The sequence below is a fragment of the Apostichopus japonicus genome, chromosome 16 (assembly GCF_037975245.1).
Source record: "Apostichopus japonicus isolate 1M-3 chromosome 16, ASM3797524v1, whole genome shotgun sequence".
Taxonomy (NCBI): Eukaryota; Metazoa; Echinodermata; class Holothuroidea; order Aspidochirotida; family Stichopodidae; genus Apostichopus; species Apostichopus japonicus.
In genome coordinates, this window is record NC_092576.1 from 25,432,418 (window position 1) to 25,449,206 (window position 16,789).

Consider the following 16,789-nt stretch of genomic DNA (forward strand, 5'->3'; position numbering starts at 1 on the left):
CCTCCCTCCTTACCCTTTCCCTGAACCACTGCACACCCTCCTGTTCCCCCTTAGTTCAATAATCTCACAACACTGTGTCTCATTACAGTAAAGTAATACATTAGTTTAACTGTGCACTATAACCACTAAACACACCTCCCACAACCCTCCCCCCTTTACACCAATTTGAATATTAAACTGGCCCCATTATAACCCCCTGCCAACCCCAGAACCATTAGTCCTTCATTAGTTATAACAACAAATAGTCAACTCATAAACATTATTGTAACTAGTCACATATATTTATGATATTATGATATAATTATTAATATTATATTTATTATTTACTTTCCTTCAGATTCCTATAGACTGTGTGTTTCTAGTCGGGTCCTTTAACAAGGTTGATGAAGATGATATTACTCTCTACTCTGGTCTCTCTCTACCAATCCTAACATCAATAGAGAATATGTACATATACACAGAGAAAGGGAGAGAAATGAATAAACATGAAGTTAATGGAATATTAAACTATGTACAACACTCTCAAAGATTCAAGCAACTGGAGTAAGTATAATTAATAAATATGTAGATAATATTAGTAATTAATACAATAACTAATTAATATTAATGGTGTGAACAAGATAGGAATGATTAATATAGTCAATATTTAATAATTACTGAAGGTTTATTGATATTTTTAGATAATTGTAGAAGGAAAACAAATAAATGAAGAAGAAATTGAATAGAAAAATAAAGTAACAATGAAAGAACAGTCATTAGATGAGGAATATGATTAATGGGAGAGTAAAATAGAGACAAAATGAGACAGATAAACATATTTACAAACATAAAAATGAAAGATTGACTTGTATTGCAGTAAGAATGATAACAAATATATCTAGCGTGAGAGGAGAAGACATTAGTTTAAATGGTTTAGATTAATTATTAATAAAATTGACTAAGGAATCTAAGAGAGAAATGGATCCAAAAAAATAAGAAGAGAAAATGGGGCTAAATTTTTAGTTTAACAAACTTGACAACATCAACAGTGAAAGATATAATTTACCGTAATTAGTTAAGAAGCTGAATAAATAAGTTTTGTTTTATGAGAATGAAATCTACCAACAATTTGCATGTCTTGAACAAATGTATCAAATACGGAAGTATATACGTAACCTCCACCAGGTTCCCCTTCCGCACCCCTAGTCCTTTCGAATGCCATTTCCTTATCATTAAATTATTCCAATGTGAATTTCCCATCCAATGCTACAACAATTATTTATCGGCCCCACCACCAAGCCCACCTACACACTGCTGTTCCTACTACCTGCAAATCATCCCCTGAACCAATGTATAGACTACGCAATTATATATACCCTCTCTCACGCCCCCTCCTGCACCCCTCAAATGTCATTTCCCTGATCTTGTTAAATGTGTCCTATACGCTATTTAATATCCACGCCCAGCGCATCACACACCTGTACATTTCCTTTACATCACCTCTTGCAAATGAACCTTCTGCTGTTGGGTTGCTTGATAACATCATCTCCCCTCTTTCATGAGTGCTAAATCGCCAGTCCAATCCTCCCCTGTAACCACTCCCATCCCCCGCACCCTCGTCCCCCCCCCCCACGCACCACCACCCACCCCTCGGCACAGGCACACTGTTCCATTACTTCTATATTTGTCTAATCCATGTTTAATCAAGCCAATCCTTCACTTTAACCTCCAACCCCCCACCCCGCACCCCACCCACACCGCCATCCACCCCCCCCCTCGGCGCACACACTGTTCCATTTCTCCTATATTTGTTTTAATCCATATTTTCATCAAAATGACAATTTACAACAGATAACGTAAATCGTATATTCCCTACAGTGTGTACACATTCATCATATATCTGTACAGTTAACTGATTCTACGCTTTTCTACTCAGACAGTTCACACACATTTTTCAACGCTAAAAGTCTATTGAACTTCTTTCATCATTTTCTTGCTAAAGATGTACAGCAATCTTTTCCTTCTACAGACATTTTCAATAGTTTAACATTTTCTTTTGTTCAACACCTGAACCAAATATTTAAACAATGCAATGAAAAGAAGTTGTATTCAGTAAAAGAGACGCGCGCGTCCCAATGAAAAGAAATTGTAGTCAATACAAGATACGCGCGTCTTATAAGTAACACCTGGCATCTACAAACAAACAAGTACCTGGAGGTTGCTATGGATACGCCTAGACACTGTCTGGATTTGTCGGTCGGCCTGGCACGTAGATTTTTTTCAATGGTTTTTACTTTCTTTTGGGGAAGTAATACGTTGTTATTTAATAGGATGTGAAATGTACAGCATAAGAATGCAAAAATAAAAATTCATATTTTCAGAGGTCATATTTATAATAAGACGACATGTGCTATTTTTATGTGTACTAAGCCGGCGTGGGGGGGGGTATTTTAGTGAGGTGTTACAGTATAGCCGGATTACAAACTACAAATATGAAATAATTTACCCCTTTCATCGGTAACTCGTTTTCAAATGCAGGTTAATACAGCATATTTTGTATATGTTAGCAGAACCAACTGTTACACTAAGATCCCTGATATAACGTTTTGGATTCTCATTACAAGGCAAATTCAATAGACCTTTCCTTATAGCAGAAAGACATATCAGTATACAGGTTATATTGTATTGGATGCTTCAAAGAGGATTCTTCGCAGTAACGGAAAAGTTGGTGATAAGAAAAATAGGGGAACAACTTCTCTCTTTTTGTTATTAGTGGTGAGACGATTGTAATGTTATTAGCTTGAGGATAATACAAAATTAGTATGTTGTTTGGTGAGTGGTGTTTATGTCAACCTTTGAATTTCCCCGAAAAAAAGTATTGAAAGCTGATGTTACTGGGAATTGGCAAATTTATAACTGGAGGACAGGGCGAGGAGTGTGTGTGTGTGTGTGGGTGGGGGGGGGGGTTAGTCCCCAGAATAAAATAATGCCAGACGGAATATTACAAAGCACTCTGGTGTACAGTATATAAATATATAACGTGTGTGTGCGGTTCAATCTAATCTAAGTAAAGAAAAATATCGGCATTTTTTTTCTAAAACTTACAGATTATAGAACCTTCATGCAAACACCATCCACCTAACCAAAAGTTCTCAAAGGGAATAGCCACGGCGCCCCCTAGGACCCCTCACCTTTGACGGATGGCATATATTTGCCGTTATTGAAGTTCTGGTGAATGTAGATTACGTACGCATCATTTCCAGTCGTTTAATGTTAACATTCAGTATATACGGCATTGCATAACTTTGATTGCCTTGTTCCTACTAGCAGTCAAAGTCACCTCAATTATGGTCAGGTATACAAGTGCGTTATTCTGACCGAAATATAATGTAAAAGATTAATTATCGCCTTTTAATAACGGGTATCACACCTTCAGCTTTACAATATTTTAGATTGTAATATTGCTAACCTTTATCCTTCCCACCGTTTACGTTTCTTGTATAAGCGGCACCTGGTAGTCGATAATTAAAAACAGAAGTACTTACACTGGATGGACAGTGCTTGTGTTTTATATGACGTCACAATTATAATTACAATATGAATCTCTTTCTTCTTCTTCAGTTTTCGTTACTGTCTGCTGCCACCTACTATTGCATCTTCCTCTCTGGCAAACCTGAAAGCAAGGAATGTCAAAGGTACAGTATAAAGCTCTCATTAATATTCTAGTGGTTTTTACCAGGGAGAAATGTAATGGAGTTAGGGGGGGGGGTGGGGGGGGGGGGGGTTGGTGAAACTTTAAGGAAAAGTACCCCCAGACATATACCCCAGGACTCATACCGTGCACTTCCAGGGGAAAAAAATAGATTAGAATAAGCAAAACAAGGGGAGGGTGGTGGCCGAGTGGCTAATGCATTGGGTTTATATAAGATCTCAGGATTGTGGGTTCGATTCCAGCTCTCGCCATTATGTTGTGTCCTTGGGCAAGGCACTTTTATATCGACGGCCCCTCTCCATCCAGGTGTATAAATGGGTACCTGTGAGGTAACCTAGGCGTGTGCGCTTGATTCTCGGCAGCCAGCTTGATGGCCAGGGACTCAAAGCGCTTTGAGGTGACTGTGCCATATAAAGCGCTTTACAAAACTAACATAGCATTACATAGCAAATTATCAAGTAAATTTACTCAGAAGAAAACTGGAAAATGGTAAGTCGCAATAAGCCGGAAATGTTCTGAGATTAATAATACAGAATAGTTTGACTATAACTAATAGTAAACTAATAATTACTACCGTCAGTGACCAATGCCCAACCCCACCCCCCCCCCCTCGTGCTTCTTCAACTGCCGTCTCCACCTATCTTGCCCCTGGCCTCAGTCCATTGTCAAACCCTATCCAGGAGTTTTGGGGGCTTATATATGAAAGGCTTGAATCTTTTTAAAAAGTCGAGATGAGGTTCAAAGAGCCAGAAGCACACGACGATCCTAGTGGTGCCATTTTAACCAGCACCCTGACCCAAGTGTAGATATGCTCTTGCCCGAGGGACCAGGGTATATGTTGAGGCGCGCGGGTAAATAAACTAGAAAAAGACCTGCGTATCCGTCACCGTTTCAGTCCCCAATAGTTAACGGCATATGTCCAGGGCGATATTCGTCCGGGGGTAATTTTCCGGGGGGTAATTGTCTAGGGGGTATTCGTCCGAGGAGGTAGTTGTCCGGGTGGGTAGTTGTCCAGGTTTTGTTGTCATGGGGGTAATTGTTCGGGGATATATGTCCGAGTGGTAGTTGTCCTGGGGGTTTTTTGTCCTCTGGGGTAATTGTCCGGGGGTATCTGTCTGGGGGTATCTGTATGGGGCTTGTTGTCCGGGGTGGTATTTGTCGGGGGATAATTGTCCATTGGGTAATCGCCAGGGGGGGGGTTATTGACTGGGGGGTAATCTTCCGAGGGGTATTTTTGTCTGGGGGTATTTTTCTGGTCACGTCTTTTTCGATAAGACAAAAGGTCTAAAGGGGAATATGTTTCCTCAAGTTAAGCAGCCGGTTGGTTCCTAGGAAACGGAATTAGGTTTGTGATGTGTCTTTTCGTTGAACAAGATTATTTGAACTTTTACCATAATTTGGATTGCAGTTGTTTTGATCATATGTTTTGTAGATTTCCTCAGGTTATATTTCTACGTAAATCAATTATAACGGGAAATTTACAAATAACAGACCGTGACGGTTATAATGACCAATATTCGCCACTTTTACTTTCAAATTTAAAACACAGAAATACTCTTTAGACTGTATTGGCGATATGTCCCTGATTATGACACAATATTTAATAAAATAGCTATTAATTATTAACCTACAGTAATATTGATAATTGTTTCAATTAATAAATATCATATAACATGTGTCAAGTTCGGAAGGACGAGAAGGTAGTATACTCTCCATCTTTCGAGTAATGACATGTATGTGAGGGTTAATGTCAAATATCCTCTTTGTATATGTACGTGATAGTGTTCGACCGATAATCGGCATCCGACCGATTATCAGACAATCGGTAAATAATCAGCATCGGCAAAATCCATAGCGCTACCGATTATGCGGAACCGATTATTACGTTCCACGTAAAGGGTTGTATGTTTCCGCGCTTTTGATTCATCACAACCATAACGGGAGAAGAATGTAGATTATTCGATGCAACGCTATTGAAAGCCGGGAAGGAAACGGTATCGCAAGTCCCTCACGCGAGATTGTATTAATGCTCTTCAATGTAGTATCCAGTTTTGGCAGTTAACATCATACAGTATACCGCAATAAGCTTAGGGGGGCGACGTATATTTTTTTCACTTCGCTTACTGCATCTTACAAAACCATATTATCCATTAACGATTGATGAGAAAGATTTATTGTCTTAATTGACTGAATAAAACGAAAGCAATATAGGCCTACTTTGGAACTGCTTTGGCCGTTTCACCGTAGGTGAAATCTGGAAAGTGAAAACGATAACATTAGGATTCGTTCAATGTGAGTTCTACGTACATTAGGCTAGTCTGGCTAGAGAAAGGTTGAGCTTCCTAACTGTTCAGTTTGAAAATGCAATCAAGATGATACAAGTGCGATAAAACGATGAAACCAAGGCTCCAAATACTTCTAAACATGTTTGGTGACTGTCCTCAGTAGTTCTATACTGCATAACAGTATTGTGTGATTAGGCAAACATTCTTACGCATATTGTTGCATACAACCCGAAGCAACTTTTTTCCCTGACCGCATGTACCATACGTGCTAAAATAACACCGTTGCAGTAACTGAACTCCCATACCGCAACCGACTAAAGCAAGTCTAATATCTAGCGACAAAGTCAATAGGACGTTAGTGTGTGATTTCTCCCACATGTAGTTAAGTCAACGGAGAAGCGCCATTGACTTACTGTGTATGATCGTTTGAAACAACGTTCGATCGGAAGGTTTCCCTCACGGATGTTAATAATTGAAAAATTGGGATTTTTTTTATTTTTCATGATAAAATGAAACTGTCAGCAAACTGCTTATCCACTAAAGAGCGTGTGTAAGGGAATACTTTAAAGTAATTTACTTTCATACATTATTTTTCAAATCAGATTATATATCTCGATATCAGATTACGAAATAACGAATATTTTATTTCCGTGCGATATAATTTTCACTTTACTTTAGTTGGAGTTACCAGGCGCGTATCCAGGATTTTCTAACCCGGGGGGCGCGAATTACTATCTAAGCGGAGCGCCACCATCGGTTGGCGCGCAGCGTACAAGAAAATTTCTGGTTTTGATACCCCCCAGATCACCGGAAACGGCACTTCTCGGGCTTGAAATGACCAACCAGATGTACACTTTTTGCCTGAGAACCAAGTATTTCCTAATAGTTTTTTTTCCATCTATAACCTTTTTGAAGATTGTCAACCCGGCACACGTCATGTTCGACCTGATCGCATCTCCTGTGGGTCTTTGCTTTTGTAGGTGATTCTACGTCGCGGCCCACAATACCCGTCAGCCCCACTTTTCAAGGTTTTAAGCCCCAAATTTGTTCAGAATTTGAAAATTCACATTTCTCGTGAATAAACTCACTTCAAAACATACCCATAATGTTGTACAAAATTTCATCTATGGACAACCAATATAGAAAAACTTCCTTCAACCCCTAACAGACCGGTCAAAATTGCACGAGTAGAGGGAAGTGTGATGCAGAATGTTGGTCAGAAATTTTCGAAAATTCAGACACAGTTAATTTATTGGTGTACAAATATTAAACCTCTTATAACGGCTATTATAAAACTTGGTTGAAGGAAATGAAAAACTAGCAGATATTTCCGAAACCGAACACTACACACATAGGCGTAGGAGGCTCGGCGGCAGTGGCGGAGCTAGGGGTATTGGTCCGGAGGGGCGAGAATGGTCTGTAGGGGCGCTTTCGACACTATCTAAGCGGAGCGCCACCACTGGTTGGCGCGTAGCGCACAGAAATTTTTTGAGTAAAGATACTCCATAGATCGCCGGAAATGACCCTTTCATGGCCTGGCTAATTTGCAGATAAACGAAGAATAGGGTGTCATCGCCAAATTACACCAACAAAATGTGACAAATGTCAATAAGTAGATGAGAGCGCAATAAAAGAGTCAATAATGTAGAATAAGTAAAAAGTGGTAAAGAGCTGAAAAAGGCGCCAGCAGTCCATTTGAGTCCGTCAGGGGGGGGCATCCGCCCCCCTGACCGTATGGACGCTCCGCCACTGCGCGGCGGGGGTGCAGCCCCTAATTCGCCATTACTAATGTAAAAGAAACTTTTGACATAATTGGACCTCCATGCTTTTTATACATCTACATGAGACATGTCGTTGTTTACATTCGCATCCCGCGGTATACTGCGCAATTTGAACGGACCGTACGGTGCATGATGGCATGCGATGTAATAACTGATGCTTGCTTATATGATATTGAAATTGACACGTTAAACGCGCGCTTCGCGCGCGAAAACTTTTGGTTATTTTTTCAAGCAAGTCGGACAGTTTTGAGGATTTTCATCCTGGAACGCCATTTTCATGCTCACTGATATGATGTGATATCTGCTGTTTGCGTTACAAATTCGAACAGGCGCGTAGCGAGGAATTTGCCAAGGGAGGGGCGAAGCTTGTAGGCAAATTATCTAAGCGTAGCGCCACCATAGGTTGGCGCGAAGCGTATACAAGTAAATTTTGGACGAAAATGTCTCCCAGATCGCTGGAAATGGCACTACCCAGGACCATTTGTTAGCGCGAAGCGTACAAGCAAATTTTGGCCGAAAATGTCTCCCAGATCGCTGGAAATGACACTTCCCAGGCCTTGTAAGTTGCATCTAAGCACTTTCTATTTTGAAATTACTTAGCGATATCATTTAAAAGGCACACTTTTAACGAAGTCATTGATCCGTCACTGGCTACCCTTCAGCGCTGTAATGATGTCACTGTTCCTCTTTCTCTTCCCGGTGTCTTCGCGTTTTTCTTTTACTCCCTCCTTTTCTCCTTCTTCTCTCTTTCTTCTTTTTCTTTTCCCTTCCTTCCTCTCCTCCTCCTCTTTTTCCCCTCTTTTTTCCTTTTTTCTTCTCTTTTTTTCTCTCCTCTTTTTCTTACCCGGGGGGCGCGCGCCCCCAACGCCCCCCCCTGGATACGCACCTGGTTACAACACTGATAATAAAGCTGTCCCTGACCTGTTTTTAGCTCATACCAGCATGCTGGTGTGAGCTATTGTTACAGTGCGGCGTCTATCACTCTATCCGTCAACAATTGGTAAAACCGCTCCCACTCGCACAGTGTTTGATGGAATTTCATGAAACTTGGACACAAGGACCATTGGGTATAGGGCCATCAGAGATGGTCCGAAATTTGGGGTCAAAGGTCACCTGTAGGCCGTAATGGGCCATTTTGTGGAAATACGCAAAATGCTTCTTCTCCTACATATTCCATGGTACAATGTTGAGGATTTGTCACGATAGCACTATGGAAGTTTTACCTTCAGGGTGTTCATGAATTTGAGATCAAAGATCAATTCGGGGTCTTTTGTGGCCCGGGCCGCGGCCCTATATTTTCAAATTGCTCCTGTTTGTACAGTGTATGGCCATTTATAATGAAACTTGGTCACAACGTTCCTCAGGATGAGAGTTACGAGGGGTGTTCGGAAAAGTGAGGTCAAATGTCATTTAGGGGGTCATCGGGGGTCATTCTTTGTAATATTTTCAAATATCTCAATCTCCTCAAGATTTTGATGGATCATATTCAAAGTTGAAGTGATGATTGTTGAATTGTGTATGAATAAGGTGATGCCTAATAATGTTTGGTCAAAAGTTAATTAATTACAATTTATCCCCATTGTTTAAAAAAATCTGAGCTTTCACCTTTTGCCAAAGCTCCTTTAATTTGTCTCCCAGTCCCTGCAGTGTTTGTTTACATTTGTGGTTAAGCTCTGCAGAGACTGTTAGTGGAATTAAAGCAGGACTGGGAGTTGTTATTAACTGTTGAACTGTAAGCATGAGAGCCCTATAGCCAATCAGCACTTGCCGATTCTTAGAAGTCTTTGAGCCTGAGGTACAGTATGTAGGGAGCCAGCCAAAATTTTGGCAAGGAGTGCTTCAGGTCTGCTCAGGTAGAGGGGAGAAAGTTTAATAGGGTAGGTCAGTGGTATGTTTGAGAGAGCGGGTAAAATAGGATTTAAAGGGGGAAAATAGGAATTATAGCCTGTGGTGTGGCCAGGATTCTGCTAACGGAGGGGGGGTGGGGGTTATCCCTCATTGGCCCAAAATTGGTGGAATCCGAAAAATGGCCTGAAATTTGGTGGGCCATAAAGTTTTGTGGGCCCTACATTTTTAAGCTCGAAAAGGTATGAGCTTCTGCACCATTGGTGCTCTAGTTTTTCATTTCGTAGCCATTGGCTACTACTATTTTCCTCCTTCTGTAGTTTTTACAGCACTGTCAATTACTGTGTTGTGGCGGGATTGCAATATTGCGACTGCTCGTTATAAATGTACAGCGCCCTATGTATGTATTGCGGTGTTCTTTATTTGCTCAATTACTCTTTACTGTGAAACGTTAATTCGTTCATTTACATCTTTGATTGTATTGGCCTAGAAGTTGATAATCATGTATTACACTAAATCATACTTTAGGCCAGTTCCACGAAAATTATGAAATAATTGGTAATCGGCATCGGCCCGCTGGCCGGTAATCGGTAAAACCGATTATCATATAATCGGTCGAACACTAGTACGTGACGGGGTGAGGGGATGGTTGGGTGTAGGGGATGGGAGGATGATGGTCCCTACGGTAAGTTAACTACGCATTCCCAGTTTCTCAATTATGGCATGCATGGTCAAGTTACAATATTGACTATAGTCTTCTGTTCTATCCATTTTACAGTTTTCTGGTATCCTTACGACCCAAATGAACGCAATTATCGTCTGGATCTTCAGTCTGGTCGCTGGCTTCTGTACAAAGATCCTGAGTCATTCTTTCCTGTAAGTAATGCGTGTGAGTTATCATTACGTTTAAATGTTTACTTCAGGTACAAACATCAGTTTGATTTGTCGTAACCAGTTTAAAAGAAATGAGTTTCTGCATAAATTCATCCTTTAGTATGCATTATAGTTGTTGCCATCAGTTTGCTTTTAACACTAAAGCGTTAAGACATTTCCAGACGGAGTGCAGATACACATACCTGTTGCTCTTCATGAGTGTGATGTTATTGGTTTAAGAAGTTGACTTCCCGGCGTTAATTTCCGAAATCATACAGATACGGCCCCATCTTGTAGGGATTTCCTTCACATACGTACCGCCCAGTGCGCCCACCTCTACCACCATCCATTTTGCTCACACATCAGGCAGATTCATAAATGTGAAATTCCGAGTTTAAATTCGCTTTAAATTAGTGAAATTCCATGTTCATGGCATTCGGAATAGAAGTGGACTGTAAAGACAGTTTTAAGAATATATAGCAATGTATGTTTTACAGTTTTAAATTTTTCATCTGAATATATGGTCTTACCAGAAGATTATACTATTTCTATGCATTTCCTGCAGTAAATCGTTTGGATACAAGTCAAGAAAGTCTAACATATTATGGTTAACCATTGTAAATTCCTATTTGTTATAACTTATTTCCTTCCCGTCTTCTACTTTAAATATCAAACCAAAGTTATTACAGAATGATAATTCAATATTAAATGGTCTCAATCACTGCCAGCGTAAAGTACAGAATATCTAGCTATAACCATGACGTCATTAACAAAAAAGACGACTAGAACACTTTCATGCCAAAGAAATTATAGAACAAAAGCCCTAACAACCACTAAAGTATCTGCTATATAATTTTTTTTTGTCATATTAAAACTCCCTTTATTAAAATGTTCATGTTACACATATCGACTTTTGTTGACAAATGATAAGGCTACCGTAGGTAACCAAATAACAGAAATATTCATTGAACACATGGCTGTACAAGAGAGGGTGTGCTGTTGTTAACCCCCTCTCCCATTCCTATTCATATATATTCATATTTATTGAACACATGGCTGTAGCTAGAAGGGGTGTACCAGTATGCACTACCTCCACACCCCCTCCCCAATCACCAATGCATTCAGTGTGCTGGTGTGGACCCCCTCACCCATCCCCTCTGCTCCTTTCACCAATGCATTCGTCAAAATGCTGCACCAGTCAGCAAAACGAAGGAAAGAGAAAAAAGAGGGAATGAAAGAGGTAAAGAAGAGAAGAAAGAAGAGAGAATAGAGAGACAGTTGTATACTAAGCGGGGGTGGGGTACTAGTGAAGGGGTTGTCATGCTACAGCCCCTCACCCTCCATTTTTTTTATAATAATACAAAACATTTATATATATATGTTTATAAGGGGTGTTAATGGTGGCCAGCTATAGACAATTTGAGTAAATTGTTTCTATTTTTGTTAATCATTGTTCTTTATGCCAGTCTAATATTCAACTAAAATTAATATTTTGATAAAAAAAAAAAATTAAAAGACATTAACTGGAGAATGAGAAATCCTGAACATATATAAGCAGTTCAACGCTTCGCCAAGAGCACCATTACATCCAAGCCACCTAACATCACAACAATTTGTCCGCTTATACCCCTACGTCAGGACAGCATCCCCTGCACAAGGTGACAAGGAAAGGATCCGCCCGGGGCTCCAACCATACTAAGTACGCCACTGAAGAGAGGGAGGTAGAATGCGAAAGACAAAAGAAAGGGGGGAGGGACGTTGTGCAGGAAGGGGAGGAGATTGGAATGTATATTTGGACAACTCCCTATTTCATTAAAACTTATATGCAACGTATAGTACAGGTCAAAGTTTAGCCCACTGTAAGCACAGAAATAACGTAAACCTCAGCATTTATGTGAGCATTGACCCCAACTAGGGGACCTTTAGGCTTCAGCGGACACCTGCCCACTGGGCCCCAATCCGTTGGACTCGCGCTTCGTTTATCAACACATCCTGCCGGTATGTTCATCTATAGTTGGCAAAACATTGCAACCTCCGCCTTCTGCATTGATAATGGTCTGGCATCGCACCCGATTGAATATACTTTACCTTAACAGCTTTTATATGCTTTAATTACAGATGTTGAAACGTGGGGAAGAACTGACGGATGCTGATTATGCAAATGAGGTAAAATACGGAATATTCGTCAGATTTGAAAATGTGTGTGTATGTGTTAGGGGGAGTGGCGTGTGTGTGTGTGGGGTGGGTGTAGAGATGAATGAGGCTCTGCAAGTTCTCACTGGTAATCGATCATTTTTGGTATGATTGGTCAGGGTTTAGAAATATGTGTAACAAATGACATAGGCCTATGAAACGCATTATTTTTGCATCATTGTCACTAAACAGCTAAACATTATATTTCTACATATTTATTTGAATATTCTGGCGTTGATTTAGGTTGCGACTACATGTGCTATTAAAGAAAATCAGTGCAACCCTTTATATGTCTCACTTTTTACCTGAATGAAATCTAAAAGTGACGCTATTCCATGAAACAATTTGCTCCGTAGATGCATCTTTACAAGAGAGTTAATCATGATACCTTTTTGGTTCCTTGCTTTAGCAAAAGGAACCCTTGTAGTCAACTTGGCGTGTGTGTGTCTGTGACACTTGCTTGGGTACACTGCAACTCAACAAGTACAAGTTGAACTTGACTCAAACTTAGTGCATAGATCCGCCACAATGAGAAGGTGTGCCCTATTGGTTTTGGTGCCTGTAAAGGTCACCAAAGGTCAGATAGGGGCCAAAAACCAAATTTATAAAAAAAAACAATAACTCCTACTGATAAGGTCTGGCATTCTTGATATTTTGGGACTAGTTGTGAATGGGTTAATAAGGGATTATTTCTAAACATAACGGTTATGTGATCCAAGGTCAACGAAGGTCAATTAGGGGTCAAAAACTAGGTTTTTTGAAATAACTTGGGAACTATATTGGGATCCAATAGTCGACCCGCATCTGGGTGACCTACTAGTTTCTTGGGTTATTTGAATTTTTGTTGCCATATTCAGATCTCAAATGGTCTTCCGATCAAAATTTTCCATGGGTTTACCCCTGTGCGACCTTCGTGTGTGAAGTTATCAGAGGTCAAAGTTTTGTTTTGTTAATAGTACAGTTAGGATGGTCGTACAGACTTGTCATGTTGCTTGTGTGAAAAAGAATGTCAAACTACATCTGGCCATGGGGTCAAAAGGTCAAATCTTGGGAAAACATGCTTATCTTGGAATATACGGGGCAAAGAAAAAAGTGTGTCAATATGTTGATATATGATAGAGCTATGTGTGCTCTATAGAAACAACCATTTCGCGCTTCGATCGGACACCCGGTTCTCAAGTTATGAGGGGGGGGGTGGGGGGCAAAGGTTGGTTTTGATATCTTTTTAGAAATACTCTGTGCGTGTACACTAGAGCACAAACATTGTTTTAGGACAGAGTGCAGGCGCTTAGCCAGGAATTTACCGAGGAGGGGGCGAAACTCAAAATCTAAGCATAGCGCCACCATAGGTTGGCGCGAAGTGCCTAAGAAAATTTTGGCTGAAAATGCCTCCCAGATCGCTGGAAATGGCACTTCCCGGAGGTGCGGCTCCCCCTTCGCCGCCTCCCCCCCCCCCCTATTGGCTACGCGCATTACATAGGGCACATCATCGAAAGGAACAATTTTGATAAAAAGAACGTTAGGTCATTCAAGGTCGCTCATGGGCAAAAAAACTGCCCATTTATACTAATTTTTGCAACAACTTCCATTGACGAAGTGTAACATGACTGATATATTGGAACAAGTTGTGAATGAAGTAGGGGCTGATTCTCTAAAATAACCGTTATGTGATCCAATGTCACCAAAGGTCAATTCTTGGTCAAAATGTGTGTATTTTTAGCAATAACTTCAGAAACTCCCACTGACAGGGTACTTTGGGACTAGTTGTAAATGGGGTAAGGGATCATTTCCAAACATAACCATCATGTTCCAGCTATTAACATTCAGGACAGAGTGCATATCCCTCTTAAGTCGGACACCTGGTTCTCAACAGGTTCTCAAAAGGAACAACGGTTGATTTGTGATATTTTTGAGAATATAATTGTGTGTACATCCAAATACCAATTTTAGGACAGTTCTGCTCCCTTGTAAATATAGGCTTATAAGCAAGGAACCGTAGTGCCCTTGGGCTCTTGTAATAAAACCTACACAACATCTACACTTTGTGGTCTCTAATGCTATATAGTTTAGCTCACACTATTAGCGAATAATAATAATAATAATATCACAATATTTATTTTCCCAATATTTATATTAGATTATTCTTTCGTTTTACTTAGGTCAAATTCTTCCGGTATCTCTACAGGTAGGATTATATCAACACTCACCAGTTTTGGTCATAAACTAGACAGAACCCTCAGTCCTCACAGTATTAATAACGTTAAATTGAAATGAATTCTAGTGCTGTTTATGTTCAACAAAATCTACTATCGATATTTTGAAAGGATTTAAGGTTGCGAAAGTTTCAGACTCTTAATGAATTCATTCACTTTGTGTCCAGATTTAATTGTAATAAGACTATCATGTAAAATAATGAATCCGAGCACTGCAATGTTTAATGATGAAAGCGATTTAAATTGTAATCAAATAAAGTTTGATATTATTCATTAAAAAAGTAAATTTCAGAGAATCCTTGCTTGTTATTCCACCAATCACTCATAATGCATCAACCTTGATATTATTTAAAACACCTACTAGTGAAAATCAACATGAAAATCATGGGGATATAAAAATACAACATTCTGGGGATTTAATGCTGTCAGATATACACTGAGGGACCACATTGGAAATACTTCTGCTGGACAAACCATTCTGTGTTATCCCTACACCGTGTGAATTTTGTTGTATTTTGTATGTTTGGTGTGAAATAAATCAGATCAAATCAAAATCAGAAATAACATACAAAGTACATTGAACAATCATCATGCCCCTCCCCTTCTCCATAAAAATATTCAAAAAAAGTTAACCCCAAACATAAAAGATGAAAACAACAAAAGCATAGCTTCAATGGGTAGAGATCAATATAAGATATTATATATGTTGATTTTATGTTCTAAAATACGAGGTTATAGAAACCCTACCAGCCTGCAATAGTCATAATAAGCAACATGAATCACTTAGAACAGCTTTAACAATGATGTCATCATTTGACACATATGGTATCGTCTCTCTCTTTATTTTATCAACAGCGACGAAGACTGGCAACTGACCTACAATGCCTCGTAAGATCATAAGCCGAAGTAGCCGACAGTGTCTCTGCTCGGAGTTGATTGTCGAGTTAAACAAACCGCAAACTTTTCCTGGACAACATGAATCTCACAGAGGGTTATCTTTCCTTCGAGTCTGGCCATTCTTGGCATCTTCAAATTCTCTATAGTACAGAGAGTTAGGGGCGCAATCTTAGATAGGTTGTATTTTGGACCCTCATAATGGTTAGTTCTACGAGTCTCAAAGTAGCTGAAAGTAATAAGAACTTTTTCCTCGTGAAAATGACGTCAGATATATTCTGTAGATAAATTTGCGTTACAGTAAAACAATGAAAGACGTCAAAACTATGAATACTGTATGGAAACATGCTTAACGATACCCAGAGGGGATAAAAGTCCCTAATGGAATTTCGATATATTTTTTGTAATGTATGTATTTTGGATCCTCCTGCAAGCAGGAACTCGCGAAAAAGCCTCATTGGCTTATCAAAGCTGACCGAAGTCAGTCTCTTACATTCATATTTAAAGTCCAAAATTATGAATTTTTAATTGTCAACAACTCTGTAACTGGACGACATACATTAATCTTGGAGTGACTCGTGCTCGTAAACTCGTGCTCGTGACTCGTATCGTGCTCGTAAACATAACCTGACACTTTGTGCAGGACTATATGGCCTTAATGCATCCGATTTCATTTGATTCCATAGTAAGTTGATTGAAAAAGATAACATAAGGAACAGTCTATTGGTAAAAACTGCAGATAGATCCTCGAATAATTTGACCTGTAGATATATGTTTAGTTAATATTAGATACATAAACTGTAAACAATTAATTGCAATTTAATAACGGTTGAGTTTTAATTATTATTGTTTATGTGGTGAATGTAGTCAGTACTCTGAAATCATCTTCGTTTACACATTTCCCAAAATGTATCTTCTTTTGGTGTATGTGAGTTGTTTTCTATCTAAAGTTATCAGAAGAATATAACAATGAATGCCAACAGCCAAGTTGACTCGAAAATCAAGATCTTTGTA

General features: G+C 39.5%; 1 protein-coding gene across 10 annotated transcripts in view; it reads left to right on the forward strand.

Moving 5' to 3' along the window:
* The window catches only part of LOC139982453 (uncharacterized), a 564,762-nt gene that overhangs the window by 329,608 nt on the left and 218,365 nt on the right, over nt 1–16,789 (forward strand). For 7 of the 10 annotated variants that reach the window (XM_071995344.1, XM_071995338.1, XM_071995343.1 and 4 more), the window contains exons 13-16: nt 338–543; nt 3,601–3,674; nt 10,381–10,478; nt 12,594–12,641. The exons of the other annotated variants lie outside the window; for them this stretch is intronic. In XM_071995344.1, the coding sequence (XP_071851445.1) occupies nt 338–543; nt 3,601–3,674; nt 10,381–10,478; nt 12,594–12,641 (426 nt within the window). The remainder of the gene's footprint in view (nt 1–337; nt 544–3,600; nt 3,675–10,380; nt 10,479–12,593; nt 12,642–16,789) is intronic. 10 annotated transcript variants of the gene reach the window in all.